The following is a 21,558-nucleotide window of genomic DNA, read 5'->3' as shown; positions in this document are numbered from 1 at the left end:
TGCGCATACAGTCCTTAGATTTACAAAGCCCTACCAAAAATCACAGCCAGCCTAATGACCTGATTTTTCATGCTTCATGTAAGCAACACAGCTTCCCTACCTCAAGCTAGTGACTGGTCAGTGAATTAGCAGCAACAGACTAATGAGGTAATCGTTCTGCTCATATCCTGCCTGCATGATCTTAGACATGATCCTAGCTGTAGACAGAAAAATTACAACTAATCAGAAGTTATTCTTATTAGCCTAAATTTACTATTTTCGTCTTAGGAACTAAATACATTTTGTTTGCATTTTAACTTCCTTTCCAAACTACCTATGGACGGACAGCGGTACAAGACAAATAATTATATATGTGGTATATTACCTTACCAAATTATTGTATTGGTGGCAGGGCAGAATAAAATGCCTGTGATAACTGACCAGGTGGCTGTTCTATGGGCTCCACTTTCTGTATCATAAAGTCATCTGTCACATGTTAAACAGTCTTTGTGTTCACTTTACACAGATCTCTGCTGGAGTCAGTGTTATTATTATAAACATAGTTCTGTTGTATTCCATAGATGTTGACAGTTTAGAAACATCAGTTTTTGGAAGGACCAGAAATTTTAACTCACTACCATTAAAAGACATCACATCACAGGCATGCATTGACACTCAATTTAAAGAAAAACTTCCCTGAAAGAAACCTGGCAGCTTTAATTGCTGAATTCTCATTCTGCAAAATTCTAGTTCTATTCTATGGCTGTCATCCTGACCCTCCAACATCATAATCTGGCCCCTATACATCAATACTTTGAGTAAATGTAAGTTCCTTACTCCTGCATGTTTTCTCCTCTTCCTGAGATTGGTTCACCAGTCTTAGTTCTCCAATGACAACATGTACTACAGAGACCTGTGGTCCTGCATGGTCTACGAGAATGCAAAGAGCCACCCACATCTCGGGAGTACATGCTGCTTTTGGGTGAGCAATTAGATAAGTAACACTAGGGAACTGATTTTTTGTTGAGGTAAATTTTACACTTGTTTTTTAATAACTTCTGGGTGGTAAATCCAGAAATGAGCCCAGTTTTTTGCTGTCACATCCAGTTTTTACGATACAGGATACCCTCCATTTTTGTCAAAAAACATACAAATTTTACATACAATGAAAGTACAGTTTATTTAAATTTCTTTTGTTCATACAAAGGATTTCATGTTATTCTATGACTTTTTTTTTTACAGTAAAACATTTGAAAATTATTCGGGTAAACAGGTTAAGGTAAAAATTTACGCCTAAAATTTTACGCCCCTTTTCCTGGAGCGTTCAGTGTTAGGACAATCCCGCCGGATGCTCCAACAATAGTCAGCCATTATATGTACATCCAATCTACCCTAATACCTTCCTTCCATGACCTTCAAATCTTGGTGGAATTGTTCACCTTGCTCATCACTGACTGCACCAAGGTTTTCCGGGAAGTTAAAATGATGGCTATGCAGAAAATGCACGTTGATGCTCATATTGCAAACATATTGGAGACAAATTCTGTGCAATTATTTGCTCGTGTGTTTCCAAGAAAGTCCTTGACAATGGCTTTGAATGATAACCAAACATTCTTTTTGACTTCTGACATTGTCCTGATGAAATGTTGATCTTTGATGAGCTGCCGAAATCGTGGACCATCAAACACACTGGCCTTTATTTTTTCAAATGACAGGCTAGGAAATGCCAAAATGAGGTACTTGAAACAGTCTCCTTCAGTTGGCAAAGCTTTAACGAACTGCTTCATCAGACCCAGTTTCCTGTGCAGAGGCAGGAATATAATATCATTTCTATCAACACGTGGCTCATGTACAATGTTTGGATCACCTGGTTTAGGGGCAGATCTTGGAGGCCAATTCCTTTCCACCCAATGCCTCTCATGAGCTCTGCTGTCCCACATGCACAGATAACAGGGATACTTGGTGTATCCGTGTTGCTGACCAAGAAAGAAGCATACCATTTTAAGGTCAACAAAGATGCCCCAATTGTGTTGGTGACATTGCAACAACTCAATGACTCTCTTTATGTCTGCATATTCTTCACAAAGAGAAACTGAATGGCCAATTGGGACTGACCCAAATATATTGCAATTGTGAAGGAGGACACACTTTAAGCTCCACTTTGAGCTATCGATGAATAGTCGTCATTCAGTTGAGGTATAGATTGTAATTCCCAATTCCTCCATTAAACTAGGTATATTAGGTATGTTATGGCAATACGCAAAGCCACTGTCAGTCCTAAGTACTGCAGAAATGCAATTTCTCTGGTTCGAAAGTACGATACCTTCTTTCCTTTTTCAAGTAAGTTTTTCTCATGCAGTCTTGATGCTAGGAGTTCTGAAGCCTTCTTTGATAGTCCCAAATCATGTGCTGATCAAATCCGTTAGGAACAGAGTCCTCTTTAATTTCAAACTCTTCATTATTGTTGTCACCTAAATCATCACCATAATCATGTTTTTCAATAGAGGGTAGTGTAACGAAAACCGGCACTGGGATTTCATCTGAATGAGCCACTGGGCGTAAAGCCGATGGTAGACTAGGATACTCTATGTTACACTTTTTTTTTCTTTTTATAGCCGGACGTTTTCACTATACAGAAGTAACAGTCACTGAAATGATCTCCTGGCTCTCGCCAAACCATAGGTATACAAAATGAAATCCTATCACGTGTTCCCTACGAAATGCACTCTCTAGTAGCCATTGTGTGAAGCTACCAAATATTTGGAACCTTTCCGCTTACATATGCTTAACCAATTACAACTTAAACTTTTGACCATACAAGTTGAATAGTGTAGCAAAATAAATCAAGAAATCAGTAATTCAACCAAATCAAGGAAACATAATTATGTGGTGTATATATGATGGGTGGTACGTGGTAATATACTCGTTTTAAAGTGCATACTTACATTTACCATAGCTATTTTCCCTTCTTGATGATAGTTTGTATCATGTTAATCATCATACTAGCTATATGTTCTCTTGTGAAGTTTTAACCTAATTTACTGTTTCACTTTCATCACCGCAGTAAAGGGACTCTGATCCATAGCATGTAGAATTACATAGGTATACAAAATGAAATCCTATCACGTGTTCCCTTTGTCCACATCCCTCAACACAGTTTGCACACCTTATGAGGGGCCCAAGACTTATCTTGAACACCAAGTTTAACTTTGAAATATGTTTAATAGGCTTGCTCTACAAATGTGCTGATGTTCGCCCTTTGACTGGTAATGGTGAAACTGCCACAGATATAAAAAATGAATTAGGGTTGTTTAGGCAGTTACGACAAGAAACAGCAGAGCCAGACATGATCTGGAAGGAAATACGTGTGTAAGTAGAAAAATAAATTTTGCCTATTCACTACATAGAGCAGCGCACAACCTCTGACAACACTGTCTTGCATGTAAATGAATGGCCTATACAAATCCACGCTACAGTAATCGCATTAATATAAGCTGTAGAGAAAAAAACTGACGTGATAGAAGAAAACTGCACTTTCAGAATCAGCATACCTATTTTAGTGTAAATAAGCTTAAAAATTTAAGTCAACTAAAAATTTGTTCAAAATTGTTCCCCAGTGTAATTTACCTTCTTTGTAATCCCAGCTGTCAAGTATGCTGATCCCTAAGCAGTGGTTCACACGTTACTTCATTTTTAAAATTTCATATGTCACCTACTGCAGCCACTACAATGTACACTTCAATATATTCCATTTAAGCTAGACGTATTCTATTAGTCTGATTGTATTATGCGATCAAATTTTGTAAGAAAGGTATGAATGCATTTCCCATACATATCATTTATTCCTTAACTTCTGCTAAAAATATCAAATATCTGATCCTGTCAGCGGCCTCAGCTTAAATCATTGTCATGACAATGAAAACCAGAGATTTTTTTCCTGATTTTTCCTTGCATAGTGGTCTGTGATTCTTCTACAATAGTGTGCAGGACTCTGTACTGACCCAACAAGTCATCCTGTACACTATAGAAGTGTACAAAGGCAGCCATGGCTCCAGAGCCGCTCCTAGGTGTAGACCGACAACTGCTCCTGTAAAGAGGAGTTTGGCTGTAAATATAGCAGCATTCAACTGAACTTCAGCCTCAACTTTCTTCTTTAACACTTATACAAAGTGCTTTCCTAACATATGACTTATACAAAGTGCTTTCCTAACATATGACTATGATGAGGACATTGGATTGTGAGCTCCAAATCCTGAAAGTGAGTAGTTTTTTTCCTCACAAGTAGTTTACAACATTCAAAAAATGCATAGACTATCTTGAACCCTGTTTAAACCGGAACAGCAGAAAATGCATGCATGTATACAAGGAATTCAGATGAGCATTACATTTTCAGTAATATAATAGCTGTGCTGTTTTCCACAGGAAAGCACAGCAGTCATTCCCAATCAGCCCGCCAAGGCAGATTGATCAACTGCACCGAGGGACCGCAGTGCACACTTTAGATTTTTGCCAAAGAAAAGCACAACCAATTGTCCTGGGCAACAATTACATGGCATGTGTACATAGCTTTATATTGGGGAGAGGGTTATTATTTAACTACTGCAAAAAACTCTAATGTGGGAGCCCAAGAACAAGTATTTTCATAAAGAGAAAAGAGCTTTTTACTATAAACAATTGAAAAAGTGTTTGACCTCAAATAGGGTTTCAACTTGAGAATTTCATTATATCTATAAAGTAGAACCTACCCCTGACAAATATAAAAAAAATAGCAGTTTTGTCTGGTTTACTTTAATTAGTCAATAGGGGATTATGTTGGATATTTTATTTGAAAGTGTTCATATTAACAACATGGTAGTCACTGTATTTAGTGATTTCTGTGTCAACAGAATAACACAGGCAGGGATTATCAGACAATGAAAATTAATTATACATATCACATTTTATCTTTATTAACCATTCATAAAATACCGCCGACCTTGTGTTTCTCATACACAGATGCAGCTACCACCTACCAGACCTACTGATTTCACTGTGACTAAAGGGGGTGAATAGGTGGACCTTCTTCCTAACCAAATAAAGACAACAGTTAACTTAGTTGACAAAAAGATACAAGTCTATCTGGGTCAACCAAGCATTACTTGTCACTTAAAGCTGTGTTACCTTTATCTTTTGGCTTTACTATGTAGTGAGTCACTGACCTGGAAGGTTGGCAGTTGTGATTTAATGGTGGCCACTCAACCTGTCTCTTTGAGTTGAATGAAACAAAAATGGTAATGTGTATGGAAGGGGAGAGTTTATTGGTCTGCGTTACTTTTTACCTTTGCTAATCTGAACATGGGTTTACTATGCATAGTTCATCATTATATGTACATGTGAGCAGCCCAATTTGCCTATGTTATATTTAGGTTCTTCTTCTTTGTGATTTACTGCCCTTTCTTAGAATAAATAGAAGTCACTCAAACATTGTACCTATATATTTTACCTCAACAGTTATTAAGCATTAAATATGACTAATGCCTAGTCAAATACAAAGCTCCCTCTACTGACTAAATTTACAAATTTTTATATTTAATACAACACAAAATATGGAAGAGCAACAACAAAAAAGGTAAGCAAAACTATATTTACTCATCATTGATTCTCAATAGAATGAGGTATTTTGATTATGATTTTACATCTATCTGGTGTTCAGTAATAATGGATGATATTGTAACAGATGTAATTGTAGCTATATTATTGTCATGACAAATTTGGTTATATGCGTTTTCCTCCCACTTATTCCAAATCTGCCATTCGACTCTGTCCTGCCCTTATATTCATTGATGGCTCATACAGTATACCAGTGCTCATGGTTACATAAATTGTTAAAAATACCATATGCCCTGTACCAGGAAAGAAGAACAAGATGGGAAGATGGGCAGGCAGAAAAGAGGGCATAATGTGTATTGTGATTACAACAGGCAACAAAGACAGTACAGATACACACTTGGTAGATACACAAGTGGGGAGCCATAGACTAGGCACGCCTAAATTACGCACAAAATGAGGGAACTGATCCCACTTAAAGAAACCAACCTAGACTTTGCTTTAAAGTGACTACAATAAAGTGAAACCTGATTGCTATTAGTTACTGCACACAATCAATATTTTATGAGCTATGCCTGCATGGGTCATTGCTATTTGTAGCTGAAGTAATAAACATCAGACATTGATAAAACACAGTCTACACTGTTATCTTAAAATAACAGTTTCCAGCCACACAGGGTCATGCAATTTGGCATTTTATTTTACATAGAATAAGGCCTAAAAGATTCTGCCTAGAAGACATTGTCTACTTATTATCATGGCAATTGCTTGCAGTGCTAACTGTAGCAGGAATATAATGCATACATATCCTCTTAGAGGTCTGACCTACACAGGCAAAGCAATATACTGTGATCTCATAGGGTTCACAGAATCTAGAACAGCTAATATCTTACAAATGGGATCCTACATAAAGCTACTGCTGGTTGGAAGCAACTATCAGTCTAATATTTTAATAACAAACAATGAATTTTGCAGAGACAACTATAAAGCTTAGTGTCATTCTAATAGTTATGTGATAGCTGTTAAAGTGTTAAGATGCAGGCTCAACAATAGACCCATTTGAATGGGAGCATTTGGGAACCTTTGTGCACATCACTTTAGCAAAATGTATACAAATGTCCATGTCTGCGTTGGTTTGCTATTCCTGGGCACACAGCAGTAAGTAGTTTGCTATCTATCTGGGAGCACCCCTAACACTATTTATCAGGGAAGAGGCAAGCATTTTAGACTTTACAATTGCTAAAAGTAAAAGTGAAGTATAAATCCATTTTAAGCCATACGAAAAACAGGGAGGGATAAAACAGAGATGACATTAAACATATGCACAGAATATAACAAATATGTCACGTGAATGATAAATCTATGTTTTTTTTTTAACGCAGTGTATTACAAAGGTGAAAAGAAACACAATTTTTATTTGTATAGATGAGAATTTAAGGCATCATTAATAAACCTCATTGGCGTGGTCTTTGTTATAGCAGTATCTGGGTCAGCTTCCCTACCACAAGCCTGCGTGAACATATGACTGCACAGCTTCAACCTACTTCAAGGCTCCTAATAAATAATACATACAATCAAGTGGAGAGTCAAGAACAGCACAGATCCTGTGTACATTTAGAGCTAGGGCCCTATTTACCAAGCAGTGCTTACACTGCATCAGCTATAGCCCAGGACAGCAAATGTGGAACATCTCACTCCACCTGACTTTTTGTTTCAGAACAACAAATGTAGATCAGCACCAATTTTTACATTTGCACTCTTAAAAGTAAACTATTTGTGAAGGTGTATGTTTGTGTACTGACATTTTTCATACAGGTTTGTTTTAAAATTATATTTCTAAAGCTGAATTTGAGTTAAAAAAAATACATAGCAAAGCAATAAAAGATAAGTTGTATACTGATTTAGGTGTAACTGAGGTTGAAATGTATCTGTAAACCTGGAGGTCTGGGGGCAGTTCTTTTAGTGCAGCAACTTAATGTAATGCTTCTACTCTGATGTTTTTACCACCTGTAAACTGAATATGGCTCTTTCAATTTTGCAGTGGCAAAAAAACTTGTTACTGACCTTGAACAAGTATGTGGATCAGAAGTCAGCTACTATATAAATTGAATGTAATTTGTTGCTAAAAGCTATATTGTAGTGCTACAATTGAGAATTATTGTTTAGGGTTAGGTTAGGGCAGACATGTTAGTTAAGGGTAAGTTTTAATAAGGGGGCAACATACGTTTTAGTTGCTGTGATTGCACATTTTCTCTTGGCTGTCCAGCAGTTGGAACCTTTTTGAATGGGGAAAGGACGCAGCGGTAATGGCATTAGCAATAGTGGAAAGGAAGTGCTTGGAAATGTGATGTGAATTGGAAGTAATCTTCCCCCAAAAAATTGCAAATTATTCACAAAGCTTATAGATAGTAGTGGACATAGAGAGGTGCAAAGTGTGCGGCTGCATGATAGCCCCAGACCCCCTAGTTTGAAATGCTTTTATAATTGTGTTCAGAATATCCAACACCTTCAGGTGCATGGTCTGGACACAGGGTCATTTTAGGCATGAGGATGAAGGTTGAATGTTAAAGCCCATCCCTGGGCAACCTCACCAATCCTGCAAGTAATCTTTTCTACACTTGAGAAGTAAGAAATATTCACCAGTTTTTTTTTGCCAGCACCAATTCTACACTGAGATGAGGTCCCCTACTGTCCCCTGACGATTATTGATACTGGAAAGCCAATAGGAAATGTAATTAAGGCAGCGATAGGTACATTGCACACCATTGTTTGAAGAGTTAAAATGCATATTTTTTTTCTTTCAGAGATCAGTTTTAGGAGAATGGGTTAATGTTATTCTAGAGATTAGTTTTAAGGGCTAAATTTAGAATTCCTTTAAGCATTTCTCAGCTATAGTCTTATAGTGTCTTGAATACAGATCCTAATGTACGCAATGGAGGAACTTTAAACAAGCATTTGGCATGATTTTGTAGGCTTTAGCACAATTTAAATAAAAAGGACAGCCAGTAAACTAACGAAACTAATGCAACGACACCCAATATTCTTCTTTCACCTTTACTTCACATCAAAAAAGTATGGAAAATTATTCTGGTTCCTGGTTTAGGAAAACAACTAATATGCACATTTGCAACCCACTCTGGGCTACCAACTGACATTGTTAGTCTGTATATTTGGAAAACTGCAGTGTTTTAGATGTGCTTTTGTTCTGAAAGCCATCCATAAATTTTCAGATGTCTCAGCTACCTGGTCATTGGGATTTGCCTGCCACTCTGTTTTGAAAAAAAATGGGCCTACAAAAAAAAAAAAAAAAAAAAAAAAAATGTATTTCTGTAAACAATCGCCATTCTGTTAATTTTAAAAACCTTTATCAGCAATAATTTTCACTTCCGCTGCTGTGATTGCACAAATGCTTATTTAGTTTGATCCAAAGACATTAAACATGCACCTGCTAGTCATTTGTTAAATAAACAAACTCCGGAATCTAATCTTGTAAAGCACCAAAAATAGACCACAACACTGCAACCATCCATCACATTACTAAATAAACTAGTATCATCTCAAAGACTTTCCCATCCTCCCATACGTTCCTAAAATAGCCCATTTATTTCTTTTTTCCAAAGTGAGGAGGAGATTACTGGAGTTAGTGTTTGTCTTCACTAGTGTTCAAAAAAAAAAAAAACTTTTTCCAAACACTTGAAACTGCGAGTTCACATGGTGTTTTTCAAAGTATTATTACACTTTTGATGCTTGCAGTTGGGAATGCCAAAGTCCAGGTTGCAACAAAACCACAACACAACTGGAAGCAAAGAGCTTTCTTTTAACTCAGGCGTTCCTAATGCATTCTCCATGAGAATGTTTTTCCAAACAACAATTTTGTCAACCATGAACTTTGCACCACAATGCAAATTGGAGACTGAGCCTTTCGAAAGCTGCAGCTCATAACCGCCCTCAGGCTTGCCCATGTCACAGTTACCCAACCTCTACCAAATCTATACACCTATGTTATCTATGGTAGAGTTACATGGAAGAACCCATTGAAATAATTTTCAGGTCTTCAGAGAACACCTATTATAAATACTATATCCACAGCTCACAGTACATGTTTGTGGTTTCCAAGGGGAAGAATGCCACCCTTACAAATTATTACAATATCATTGGTATCAGTTAAACTGGCACAAATTGTTTATTGATCTCAAAACCCCTAGCAACATCTGGAGGAACCCTGATTGAGAAACACCCATCATATATGTTTTGCAATGTGGCTCTTTTTACACATTATTGATTTTTTTTGCAATGTCTTTTTGTCTCTACATATACTATGATACTATACTAATCATAAACCCTTAAAAAATATTTTTTAAAGTGTCCTACAGCTGTTGTTTTTCCAGACAAGGTATTCTTATATCCATGGCAGAGCCAATTTAATGTCATATGATGCCTATATAAGATGTTACTGTTAGCACATTTTCGAGTTCCTAAACAATCATAACAGTGTTGACGCTAAGTACTGTAGTTTGCATCCTTTATGAATCCAAGCCACCCCTATGGGATACTGTTTTTAGGAACAATTATGAGACAGTATGTGAAATCCACATGAGGCCAACCAGCTCTCAAAGAAGCAATGGTCAAAGTTTTGTCAAAGTCCCCTTTTTGTATAGCGCTGCACCTGCATTTTTCATTGGATAAGCAGTGTACTTCTCCCACTCTGACTGAAACATTGCAGAGCAACATTGAGCAAACAACACCTTTCTTATTCAACCAATAAAGAAATAATGCTGTGCCAATGGCAAGGATTTCTCTTTCTTCTATAGCAAAAAGAAAATATATATAGATATGTATATACTATTTATATTACTAAGTCCTGCTAATACACTTTATACGTATAACTTTAACAGTTAAGTGCATAATTAGAAATATTTTTATATATTGTGCAAACAATACTTAAACGCTAACACATTTTTAATCAATTATTGCTCACACATTACTGCCAAGGGATCAGACCCAACAAGAGATTAAAAGCTATCATTACTGTAAGGTATTATGCATCTGTTACCTTGGTTCTGCCTTCAATTTGATACATTTAAAGTAACCAACTCACACTCAAAACATTCATAGACCAGAACTATATGTACCAGTATTGCTAGTTCTTCCCTTATTAACCATTATTTAGAAAAACTACCTATACAATACAGTGTTCAACCCAGAATTTTTTTTTTTGCCGGGTGGTAAGAAGTTGTAGTAGGGTGGCAGCCCCTGTATTGTGACCCAACTCTTCAGGAACCACCCAAAAACAGACGGGTGGCTACTGAAAAATGCCGGGTGGTGCACCCAGCTAAAAGGGTCTGGGGAGAACTCTGCAATGCCATCTTGATCAGTTACAATATACAGTAATATAATATAGGGCCACTGATGGTCAAATAAATCCAGAAAATTATTATTTACACCACAAAACACTGAACCATTCATCAAATTCAACTGGTATGTCCATACATCTGCAGGTAATATCCAGCATACACGTTTTAAAGTTCTCAACAAGAAGTCTGGTTAACAATTGTTATATGCAAGATAGTTCCAACTATGTCAAGAATTTGGTGCTTATCCTTATGCTCAAATAACTGATGGAAACAAAAGTGTTGAACAATCAGTGTTCATCCATACAAGATGTCATAGTTTTAAAAAGCATCTCCATATATGAGCTGTATGACTAACTATGTATGGAATAAGGAACAATTTCACGCATTCATATTTACAGCTGCAGCCATTGTGAAGATATTCCTTTTTTAAATTTAAAACAGTGGCGCCAAAAACTAGAGCTTCTTTCCTTTTTATTTTTCTTGGAAGAAAAAACATGTCAGCCTGCAATAAAACAAATATATTAAAGTATAGGTTAAAACATGTCCCTTTCATTTGAATGTGTTTAAAAATCAAGGTGAACAAAAACAGACCTGAATTTTTTTTCTCTGATACAGTGTTCTGTTAAAACGTAAATGTATTTACTTATTTTATGGAAAGGAGTGATTCAACAGGTTAGCTCTTATCATTCTCCCAATAGCAATGTATTGGTAGCTTCAGAGATGACTATGTGACATGGCCCTAAAAGCTGCTGTATTTACACAGATTTGTCGCTAAATTGGGGGGCACCCTATGTATTTAAGTTAGGCTTTTGTTGTGTTAGCATGTGTGTTGAGTGTGTGTTAGCATGCCCAATTTCCACAACTGAATAATGCCTATAGTCTGTAAACAAATTCCCTTCAGTACCTAATTTCTCTTCATTCTGTAGCTGCTGTACAAAATATAGGATCTGGCAATATCTGTGGGGCTGTTCTGCTACAAAATATAACAATAAGGTGTTGTAACAAAAAATCAAAATAAAACATCATATTCTGGTGCAACAGATTTAACAAATAACATCAGCAACTTTGTGCTTAGAGTCCGGAGAAGCAAGGTAAAAATGCAAGTCCAAGGTCACTGATGTCAATTTCTCAGAAGTATAGAGGGGGCAAACTGCTACACAATCCACCTTCAAGTATAATGTAAAAGTCCCGGGGGCTTCACCCAATAAGGAGCAGCTGCCTTGCTCCTAACCCTGAACATAAATGAGGGAATAAATCCCATGCCCTGCATTAATAACAAGAGGCATCAGGAAGAGAAGAAATGAAAGAGTTGGGTCAGGTCACCTATCCAACATTATGATACTGGGGAATCAGGACATCACAGCATCATAAATGAGGGTCCCAGCCCATGGGCATGTAATATTCTATTCATTTTTTTTTCCTTTTTTAGGATTGTGCCTAAACTACACAGGCAAATTAGCCAAATGGCTGACAACTAGCAATTATAAAAATTCAGTTTACACACCCAAACCCATACAGCTTAAATCTTACTGTTGAATCTTGTCAGATTTAATCTACTATAAAAAAAATTTTCAGTTCGATGCTCCTTATACTTACCTACACTGAAGTTTTGTATACATGTAGCCACCGAAACATTTGGTGATATAAAGTAATAACAAAAGAATCAGGATTATCCCTACGGTTTATCAGCCTATGGTGCCAATTAACGTTTTGGTTGCTATTTTAGCTTTATTTTGTTGCCAAAATAAACCCAAGTGGAAAAAATGTTGCTTGCATTTTCTGTTGAATAGGAACTGGTTGAATATGTTGCCGGCATACCATTTCTATGTCCAGAACCAAAGAATATACAATTTCTAGCAATGTCCAATACATGCTAAGTGATACTTTGAACTGAAAGGTGTCTGGGGATCACCATTTAATTGCTAGCATATAGTAAAGCACAGGCTTAGTAATTCCCAGCAATTCTAGATAGTCAGTGCATTTTCACTAATTTTTTTCTACTGATATTACTCATCCTATTTGAAAATAAACACAGCCAATAAAGCCACTGTATCAAAAATAAAAAAAGTGTGGATGTTTATCATCAAAGCGATGGTCGCTGGCTGGCAGCCATTCTCAACCCGGGTTCCTCCAGCACCGACAAGGGTTTCTTGAGCTGTGACTGACTGTCCTCCTATCTGATGATGCCTCCATAGTGTGGGGTCTAATGTCACAAGCATGACCCTCGGATCCTTATACTGGTCCATAAGGGTTGATTTAGAACACCAGGAAAACAGGACCTGAACCTTATCTTAAGAATTGCTTATGAATAAAGAAAAAAAGGTAGAGAAACGCTTTTCAAGCCTATCGCTGGCCAACTTTTTCTAAGTTTGGAAAGGGGAATTAGATAGAACCCCAGTTATATTTATATTGTAGTCTGGGTTTCATAAAGACAAAAACTGATGGGAAATCTTTTCAGTAGGAAACTGACTGCAACAAATTATTTTTTTTCAGTAAAATGGGAAAGGGATTAAACTATTGTCTTACTAAAATGTGTTTTCTTCTCCAAGTGATGACTTCCTTTCTCAATTCCTGTGCTGCAACCATAGCAAGAAGTAATTCGGAAGCCCCACAAGGGTGTCACAGCCAGTAATATGATTTTATTTCATTATTAATTCTTCCCCACACTAATAATTTTAGTTTAACTTTAAATTTGGCAAAATCAGACAAAACAGCAATAAAAACATGGACGCAGAAAAAAAAGTATTTTACATCTACGATCCCCAAAATGTAAGCAACTAAATTAACTAGCTCCAAAAGCTATGTGCTTCAGGAAATAGGGAGAAGTTTTAATAGCCATGGCGACTGTGACTGTAGCACAATATAGATTATTATCAGGAGCCGAAAACATCTCACATATTTAAGGAGAAAATGGAGCAATTTTCAGTCAACAGAGGTTGGGTATTTAACTTGTAGAGTTGCTTGTGCAAACAAACAGACCACTTAGGATCTTTCTGCAACTTTCTGCAATATATCATGAAGCAAGGCAGCTATCCATTGGTGTCATACTTTTATCACTTTTGAAGAAACACACAGCTGTCTCCAAAATTGGAAAAGGCCAGTTATTTTTTGCTGAGATGAAATGCTAAAACAAATTAAAAAATATTACACTAATGCTAATGATAATCATTTAAGTAGGCTTGGGTGATTATTAATACTTTACAAATCAGATTTGCTATTGCAGAGCATGGAATTCTTGTAAAAGTAGTTTACTTTTTTCCCTGGACCACTTATTTATTAGAACTAATAGCTTAGGGAGTAAATTTTTTACCTTAGCAAGCTTACAGAAAAAAAATTACAGTAAAGATGATTAATCCATCAATATATTATGTAAAAAGGCTCCATCATGAATTTTGTTTAGATAGCATTTGAGCATCCTGGAAACCTATGACATAATTGGTGTGAAAATAGGTATGGCCAGAATTGTTCAGGAACCTGTAAGATGTTGAAAAGGAACTGTCCATCTAAATAAATGTTGCGGTAACCAGTTAAGTAAGATGTGAATTAGGGTTATGTTGAGAAATAGTTGCATGCTCATGGAAGGTCTTACCAATGATTGCCTTCTAGAATCTACAGCCACTGATGCAGGAGAGGAAACACCAATAAGACAGCCAATTTAACAGAATTCCTCTACTATGGCATCACACCATCATCCAAATCATAGATCAGTTCATAACAATCCTATCAGAAAGGCTTTGAGACGCAACGAGGTGCTATAAAGAAACTATATATGGCTAAAAAGAGCTTCCAAGAGGAGAAAAACTAGGAAAAGATAAATTCTCTAATGTCTACACCAAGAAACCAAGGTTAATTAACAAAACCCAAAGCAAGGTCCCTCATCTGAAGTTTGAGGCACAGTACTGGTATATTTTCATTAACAGACATATAGTACAGTGGTGTTCAGAATGAATTGTTAGTGAAAGTTAGTGGATAGTATATTTTGTGTTGTAAAGGTATGGAGTCAAACTTTGCCACCTGATACAGTCATGTACAGTACAGTTCTAATACTGCACAATATTTTGTCATTTCATTTACCTATACCAGTGTTTTATAAAATGGCCTCATTTCCATCCTCAAGGGACCCTGGGCTAAATCACTTTATTTATTAATATCAGTGGTTATTTAAGACACTCAGAACTATACCACTGGTGTCAGGCAGGAGAAGAGGGTGCATTCCAGCCCCCAGCACCCTGCTGCAACTTATAAAATCTTACATTTCATACAGTGCTGTTCAATTTGAAGGTTACAAAAATAGGTCATGACAGCCTTATATGAGATTAATATTGCTCAGATCCTGTTTGTCAGGTGAAATTTCCTAATAAATAGACTTTATGTAGGGGCATATCCAATTGCTATCTAATGTACATAATGTGGGAAATAAAGAAATTAAAGTTTTATTGTTAATTCATACTGAGATTGAATGTGCACTAAATGCAAACACTTATCCAATTAAGGTTTCTAACATTCTGTACATTTTAGATACACTGTCATCTTGTTCAACACAGAAGTTCAATATTAAAAACTCAATCACCCTTTTACAGGCCTGGGATAACCTTGTGATGATATCTGCTCTTTACCCCATCATTTTTACATCCCTAATTTGGTATTCCCATGGTGCACTGTCACACTAGGAATAGATATTGCACACTGTATACAATTGCCCAATTCTGTGCTCTTTCCGTGTGGACTTTCCTTCTTGGTAACATTTGGGACAAAGACTCATAGCCAATGTGAAAACACATAGCACAGTTGATTCTCTAATGTCAGAACCTCTACTGCCCCAAGATTCAGACTTTGGATGGTTAAGACCAGTTGTGTCAAACTCAAATACACAGTGGGCCAAAATTAAAAACTTAGACAAAGTTGCAGGCCAAACTTGAAACTGAAATAGCACCGCTACTACAATTTCCTACGTCAAGAAAACAGTCCAATGAGGGTGTTAATGTTATGAGAGGCTGGAACTCCCTCTTCACTGTATAGGCACCACCACTACAATTCCCTGCATCTATAAAACAGTCCAATGCGGGGCCATACATAGGCAGAGAGGTTGCTGGTCCATAGATACGAGTAATGCTGGGAATTATAATAGCGGTATAATAGTATTAGCGGTGCTATTTCAATGTAGTGGCAGGCCAGCTGCAATTCATATTTATGATTCCCTCTAGGGGCCAAAAAAAAGAACATTGCAGGCCAGATTTAGAACGCGGGCCAGAATTTGACACCCCTGGTTAAGACCCTTTATATAGCATGGGGTAGTAAGTACATGGGGCTCCACGGTGTGAAAAGAGTACAACTATTACCTAAATACTCTTTCATACCGGGGGGATGTAGAAATGCACCGTTAACCATACGATTGTTGATGTAGCACACTACAATACATGCAGTGTCCTCATTTTTTAGCGTTCTGGCTAATGCAACCAACATGAAAATGCTCATTGCCCATTTATTTTGAATGGGCAGGCCAATGTAACACATCTCATTCAGATATATGCAGGCACAGCAAGGTGCCCACACTTTAGCCATGTCTGATTATGAGTGATAGCAAGGAACTAACTCCTTTAGTATCTCTACATTTAATGTAATCATATAAATCTTATTCATTTCAAAATTATATAAAAAGACAGAAACCTGCAACCTGCAGAATTTTCTCTTGGCAGAGTTTATAAAACAATAGAAGGAGCATCCCTGTGTTTTCTCATGGGTCACACTAATGTTTAGGAGGCCTGGGGTAACCTCATGGTAATATCTACAACCAGCAAAGTCATTTCTATACAGGTTTTTTATGTTTGTTCCCCTTGGGTCTGGTTTATTAAAGCTCTCTAACTCTATGAAAATATAGACTATCATGGGAGTACCCGTGTGATCCAGCAAACCTGGAACTTATTTCATAAAAATCGATTTCTATTAGTTGGCAAATGGACCAGATCCATTCCAGATTTGCTGGATTACCCAGGTTATCTTACCTACGTTCTCCTGTCTTGGAGCACTTTAACAATCAGACCCGTTGTGTACAGCTGCACTGAAAATTAGTGTTACGTGTGAAACATGCCCTCCCATGTGTTCCTTTGCTGCTGTAAATTGAGGACAACTTGGCATTTTATTTATTCCAGAGGGGAAGGAGCACAGACACAATTTTCTAGATTTATTGCTAATTTAATATTTTTTACTCTATGAAAAATTCAACAGCACAAGTGTCAGATTGAAAATACATAATGTATATTTTATAAACTATGTATGCCATTACTAGCGCCATGCCTGAATGTTTCTCATAATATTATTTATATTTTGCTTTCTAAAGTCCCTTTTACTTAGCAGAAAGACAAACAATACAATCTATGCTTAGGGATAAAAAAGTAAATACAAATAGTCACTAGAATGAGATGACATATATTCTGTAACTATTATATAATATTTATAATCCTGGTAAATAAATGAATCATCATACACAAAATAAAAAATAAATGTGTAGAGGATGCTGTTTTTTTCTGACATCTTTTATTGGTATGGTGTGTGTGATGCAGTGAGTGGGATACAGTGCTATATTCTGAGGCCTTCATCAGCAGCTTGCAGGACCACATAGAGCGTTTGGCCTTTTCACTCTGGAGAAATGATAAGCCAGTGAAAGCAAGGTGGCAAAGCACAATGACAAATCCCATAGGATCATATTACTGCACATTTATCAATTACACACTCACCTATTTCCGCAGGGAAATGATAATTAGCGCTTACATGAACATAGGTGTATATGCTTTAGACTAAATGAAAACATCAGCCTATGCTGGAAATAAAAGTGTGTGTGTGACAAAATGATACAATTGTGTTGTTCACACTGTAACAAGAATTGTGATTTCTCATCCAGGCCACCCATGGTTATATCAGCGCCGCCTATTCATCTACAAAGCAGCCTTGGTGTGATAGCAGCCCATGTTCCACCCCCTTGCTTGGGTGGGGTACCACCATGACATGATTGCATGGATTGCAGGCACCCTACAAATGGCCAGTGATCACACATCTGTGTACATACATTCACCATGATACCCCAGGGCCCCTATACAAGGGGTATAATACAATGCAGGCCATTCGCCCAAGGGCACCATCAAGCAGACAGTACACATAGGAAGTGTCTTACCTAGCAGCAGCAGCCTGTGTGTCTGCTTGTATTCCCTTTTCTGCTCCTTTAGCACCCGATCTATGCTCTTGCTGACTTTTTTGGCCTCCTTCTCTGCCTCTTTCTCCTCCAGGCGGAGTTTGTCCCATCCTTTCTGCAGTGGATGCTGCTGCTGAGTTTGCTGCACTTTGCCCGGTTTGTGCTGCTTGCTGTCCCCGCTGCCTCCCCCGTTCTGTAGCAGCAGCAGCAGCCCATCGGGACTGTCCCTTCTCCCCGGCTTGCACAGCTCCCCCCGGCGGGGCTGCCCATCCCTGAGCTGGCCATGACACTGCTGGGAGCCGGCAGGTGTTCCCGTCCGATGCAAATCTCCGTGCCGCAGGTCCCCGGCTCGCATCGGCACCGACAGCTCCGGGGGCTGCTCCGCATCCGAGTTAGTGGCGGCATTGGAGCCGCTGGGGTCACCGAACAGCCGCGGCCGGAGGCTGTAACACAGCCCCATGGCTCTGGCGATCTGCACGTGCTGTAGGTAGGCGATCAATAGCAAACAGATCGATGGCCAGATATCCGTGCAGACGGTGAAAAGATCGGGGGCGTGCGGATTACGCCCAGATGAAAGAAGGAACGGTATAATAATAGGAAGGCAGAGTGACGCTGAGCAGCGGGATGGAGATCAGCGCTTCATCATCCAGCCGGGAATCCCGGGTGCCACATTAGCAGAGGAGAGTGTGCCAAGGACCCGGACACATTGCCAGCGTGCCATCTTGCATTTTGTGTCCTGTCGGCTGCTGCACACACGCAGCACTTGCTGGAGGATCACCTGACACACACAGCGCTCTACGAGTGGACTCAGCAGGCCGGTCCACCTTACCGTAATAACTGTATCGGAGGCGTATGAGGCGCAATCGGAGCGCGCAAGGACGACGGAAAGGCGCAGCTTTTCTGTAGAATACCGCAGCTTGGCCATGCTTGCTATTCTCTATCATTTCTATCTAAAATTATTGTATGCCTTATTAGCAACCATGCATAGATATTGCAAGATTGATTCTTTTTAATTAAATATGAAAGAGAGGACATGTAAAGTAAACACTTCCCAGAATAGGAAATAGTTAAAACCCCATTTTTTTGGCTGCCTGTGTGTTATTTAGGTAATTTATGTTAATTTCCTGTCCTAGGTCTTTTACAGGAAGTTAGAGGAAATCTATCAAATGTAGTTTCCCCCCCTAATAAACTGTCCATAGATCTGGTTGAAAGAATTCTTCCTGTTCTAGGGGCTACTTTTAAGTTTTTGATTACCTCCCACTTCCTTTTCTGGTTACAATGGTTAGCAGGACAAAGCAAGGGGAAAATTTCCCAGTGGGGACACAAACAGCAATAAAAATTAATGGAGGGTATGGGGTAATCTTTAAAAAACTTTTAGGTCCTCAGGGAACCCCTGCTATAAATAGTATATCCACGGCTCACAGTATAATTGCTTGGTGGTCAGTCGGAAGAATGCCTTTTACATTACTGACAGTGGGATGAATGTCACCCTTACAGATAGCCATCATTGGTATTAGTTAACCTGATCTGAGAGTCACACATTGCTCAAGGAACCTCTGGAAACCTCTAGAAGCATTGCTCTAACCCTTCCACACTTAACCCAGAACTAAAAGAAAGCTTTTGCCTATATCAGGTGATTCCCCTTCTACAATAAAAAAAACATGCCTACCATTTACACCTCTTGTGGGTGGGGCGTTGGATCTTCATGTGCATGTGGGTTCATTCAATCCCATCTTCCTTAGGAGATACCAGGATAATGGGCATATCTCAGCACCCTGCACGGCACATGACGGTATACGTGTTGTACTGCAGCAGGACATCACCTGTCACTTCTGCAATGAAAATCTTACCTGCTCACAATTTTGGAATGCAGAACTATAGTTCAGCTTTAGGATTTCTGCAAAGTTTTATATAAACGATTTGATAACCTAATTGCAGTCTGTCGTCTAGAGACCTAAAGACTACATTGGTAATGGAAAGGGTTTAAACATTGTTGGTCTTTCAGACCTCCACCCAGGTTTTGGTACCATCCTGCTTTTTCTCCATTAGAGTAACATTGCCATGGCAACCAACAGATTGCTCAGCAGATGCTCCAGTGTCTCCTGCAAATTAAATATAGAATGTGTACTTTCAGGCCGATTCCATAAACAGTACATATGGGAAATGGCATGTGCAGAGAGTGGTAACCCATAGAAACAAATGTTGTATGGCTATGGCTTCTTCTCTATCTTCATTCCAATGGTAAAAAGGAGCCTGGGCAGGATAATGTCATTCAGAGGCCCCAAATTATCGGAACCAGGGAAGTAGTACAAGGCAAAGGACTTAATGTTATGCCTGGAGTGAAAATGTATAATCTGTGGTAAAATAGGTAAAGTGCATTTCATGGTACACTGTGCCACTGACCCAAGAATGAAGCGATTTTTCCTTTTTCCTACCCAGATGTCCTTCTTTTTTTAGTGGATATAGAGACAATTCCATCTGTAATATTCCCTTGGGTATTCTGAAAAGCTAATATAAAAGGAAACATAGTTCTGAAAAAAAAAACACTAGCTGGTTGAAATATTTATATTTTATAGTGTACAAAATGTATGTATGTGTCATTTGTAAAAATCTTTTGTATATGTAAAAATCTTTTGTACCCTGTATAAAACACACAGGTATTAAGGAAAATAATACAGAATGTGATTGTGAGTGCCAAAACTACAAAAGAGTGCAAAAGTACAATATCAAGAGGCGCATTTCAAACTATACAAAATGAAAGAGCAATTTTTATAGAATGATGATAAAACAGTACCACCGGCTACAACGAAGCAGTAACATTAGCAGAACCCAAAAGACTAGTGAGATGTAAAAACCTTCAAACAGTACTAGGGATCTTTACATCATAAATCAAAGAGAGAAAATATCATTCCCTACCATACCAATGGTGCCTGGGAAAGAGTGCATAACTAAAGAGCACCAATAAAAAGTCAGAATGGCAGTCCAAGGCTGTAAACGTAAAAAGACGAGCCAGGTAGGAACCAAGAAAGAGGAAAGTGTAAAGATACTGTCTATAAAGGAAAGGGAAGAAGCTAAGAGAAGGAAGAAAAAAAGAGTAGAAAAACCACCACTATAGACATCTTAAAAAAACATTTTAATCATGATTAATTAAAAAAATGCATGGAAAGGAGAGGAATTCATGAAAGGTATCCAGGCTTACCAGGTAGGAGAAAAATGTTCTGTCTAATTGTTGTGTTCTGCTATTAACTACTCCACTCCATATGCCAGCTAGTCTACTAACCCCAACAGCTAATACTGGAGTGAATGGGTTGTGGAAGACCACCAACATCTGGGGATGATCAAACTAGGGGCCGGAAGGATACTCAACAAAATTGAATGAGCCCAGGATCATAGAGAGCAGGGTCACAGAAGGAGAATTAGGTATCGCATCACTGTAACAGGTATTATAATATT

The 21,558-nt window shown here is 38.1% G+C and overlaps 1 protein-coding gene across 1 annotated transcript in view; it reads right to left on the bottom strand.

Annotated features, from left to right (window-relative positions):
• The window catches only part of GNAL (G protein subunit alpha L), a 135,072-nt gene extending 116,200 nt beyond the window's left edge, over positions 1 to 18,872 (bottom strand). The window contains exon 1 of the mRNA XM_072411456.1: positions 18,088 to 18,872. Coding sequence (XP_072267557.1) covers positions 18,088 to 18,565 — 478 coding nt within the window. The 5' untranslated portion in view covers positions 18,566 to 18,872. The remainder of the gene's footprint in view (positions 1 to 18,087) is intronic.
• Positions 18,873 to 21,558: the final 2,686 nt, after the last annotated feature.

Source organism: Pyxicephalus adspersus, chromosome 5 (genome assembly GCF_032062135.1).
Source record: "Pyxicephalus adspersus chromosome 5, UCB_Pads_2.0, whole genome shotgun sequence".
Classification (NCBI taxonomy): Eukaryota; Metazoa; Chordata; class Amphibia; order Anura; family Pyxicephalidae; genus Pyxicephalus; species Pyxicephalus adspersus.
The sequence above is the reverse complement of the archived record's forward strand: the minus strand, read 5'-3'. Positions and strand labels throughout refer to the sequence as shown.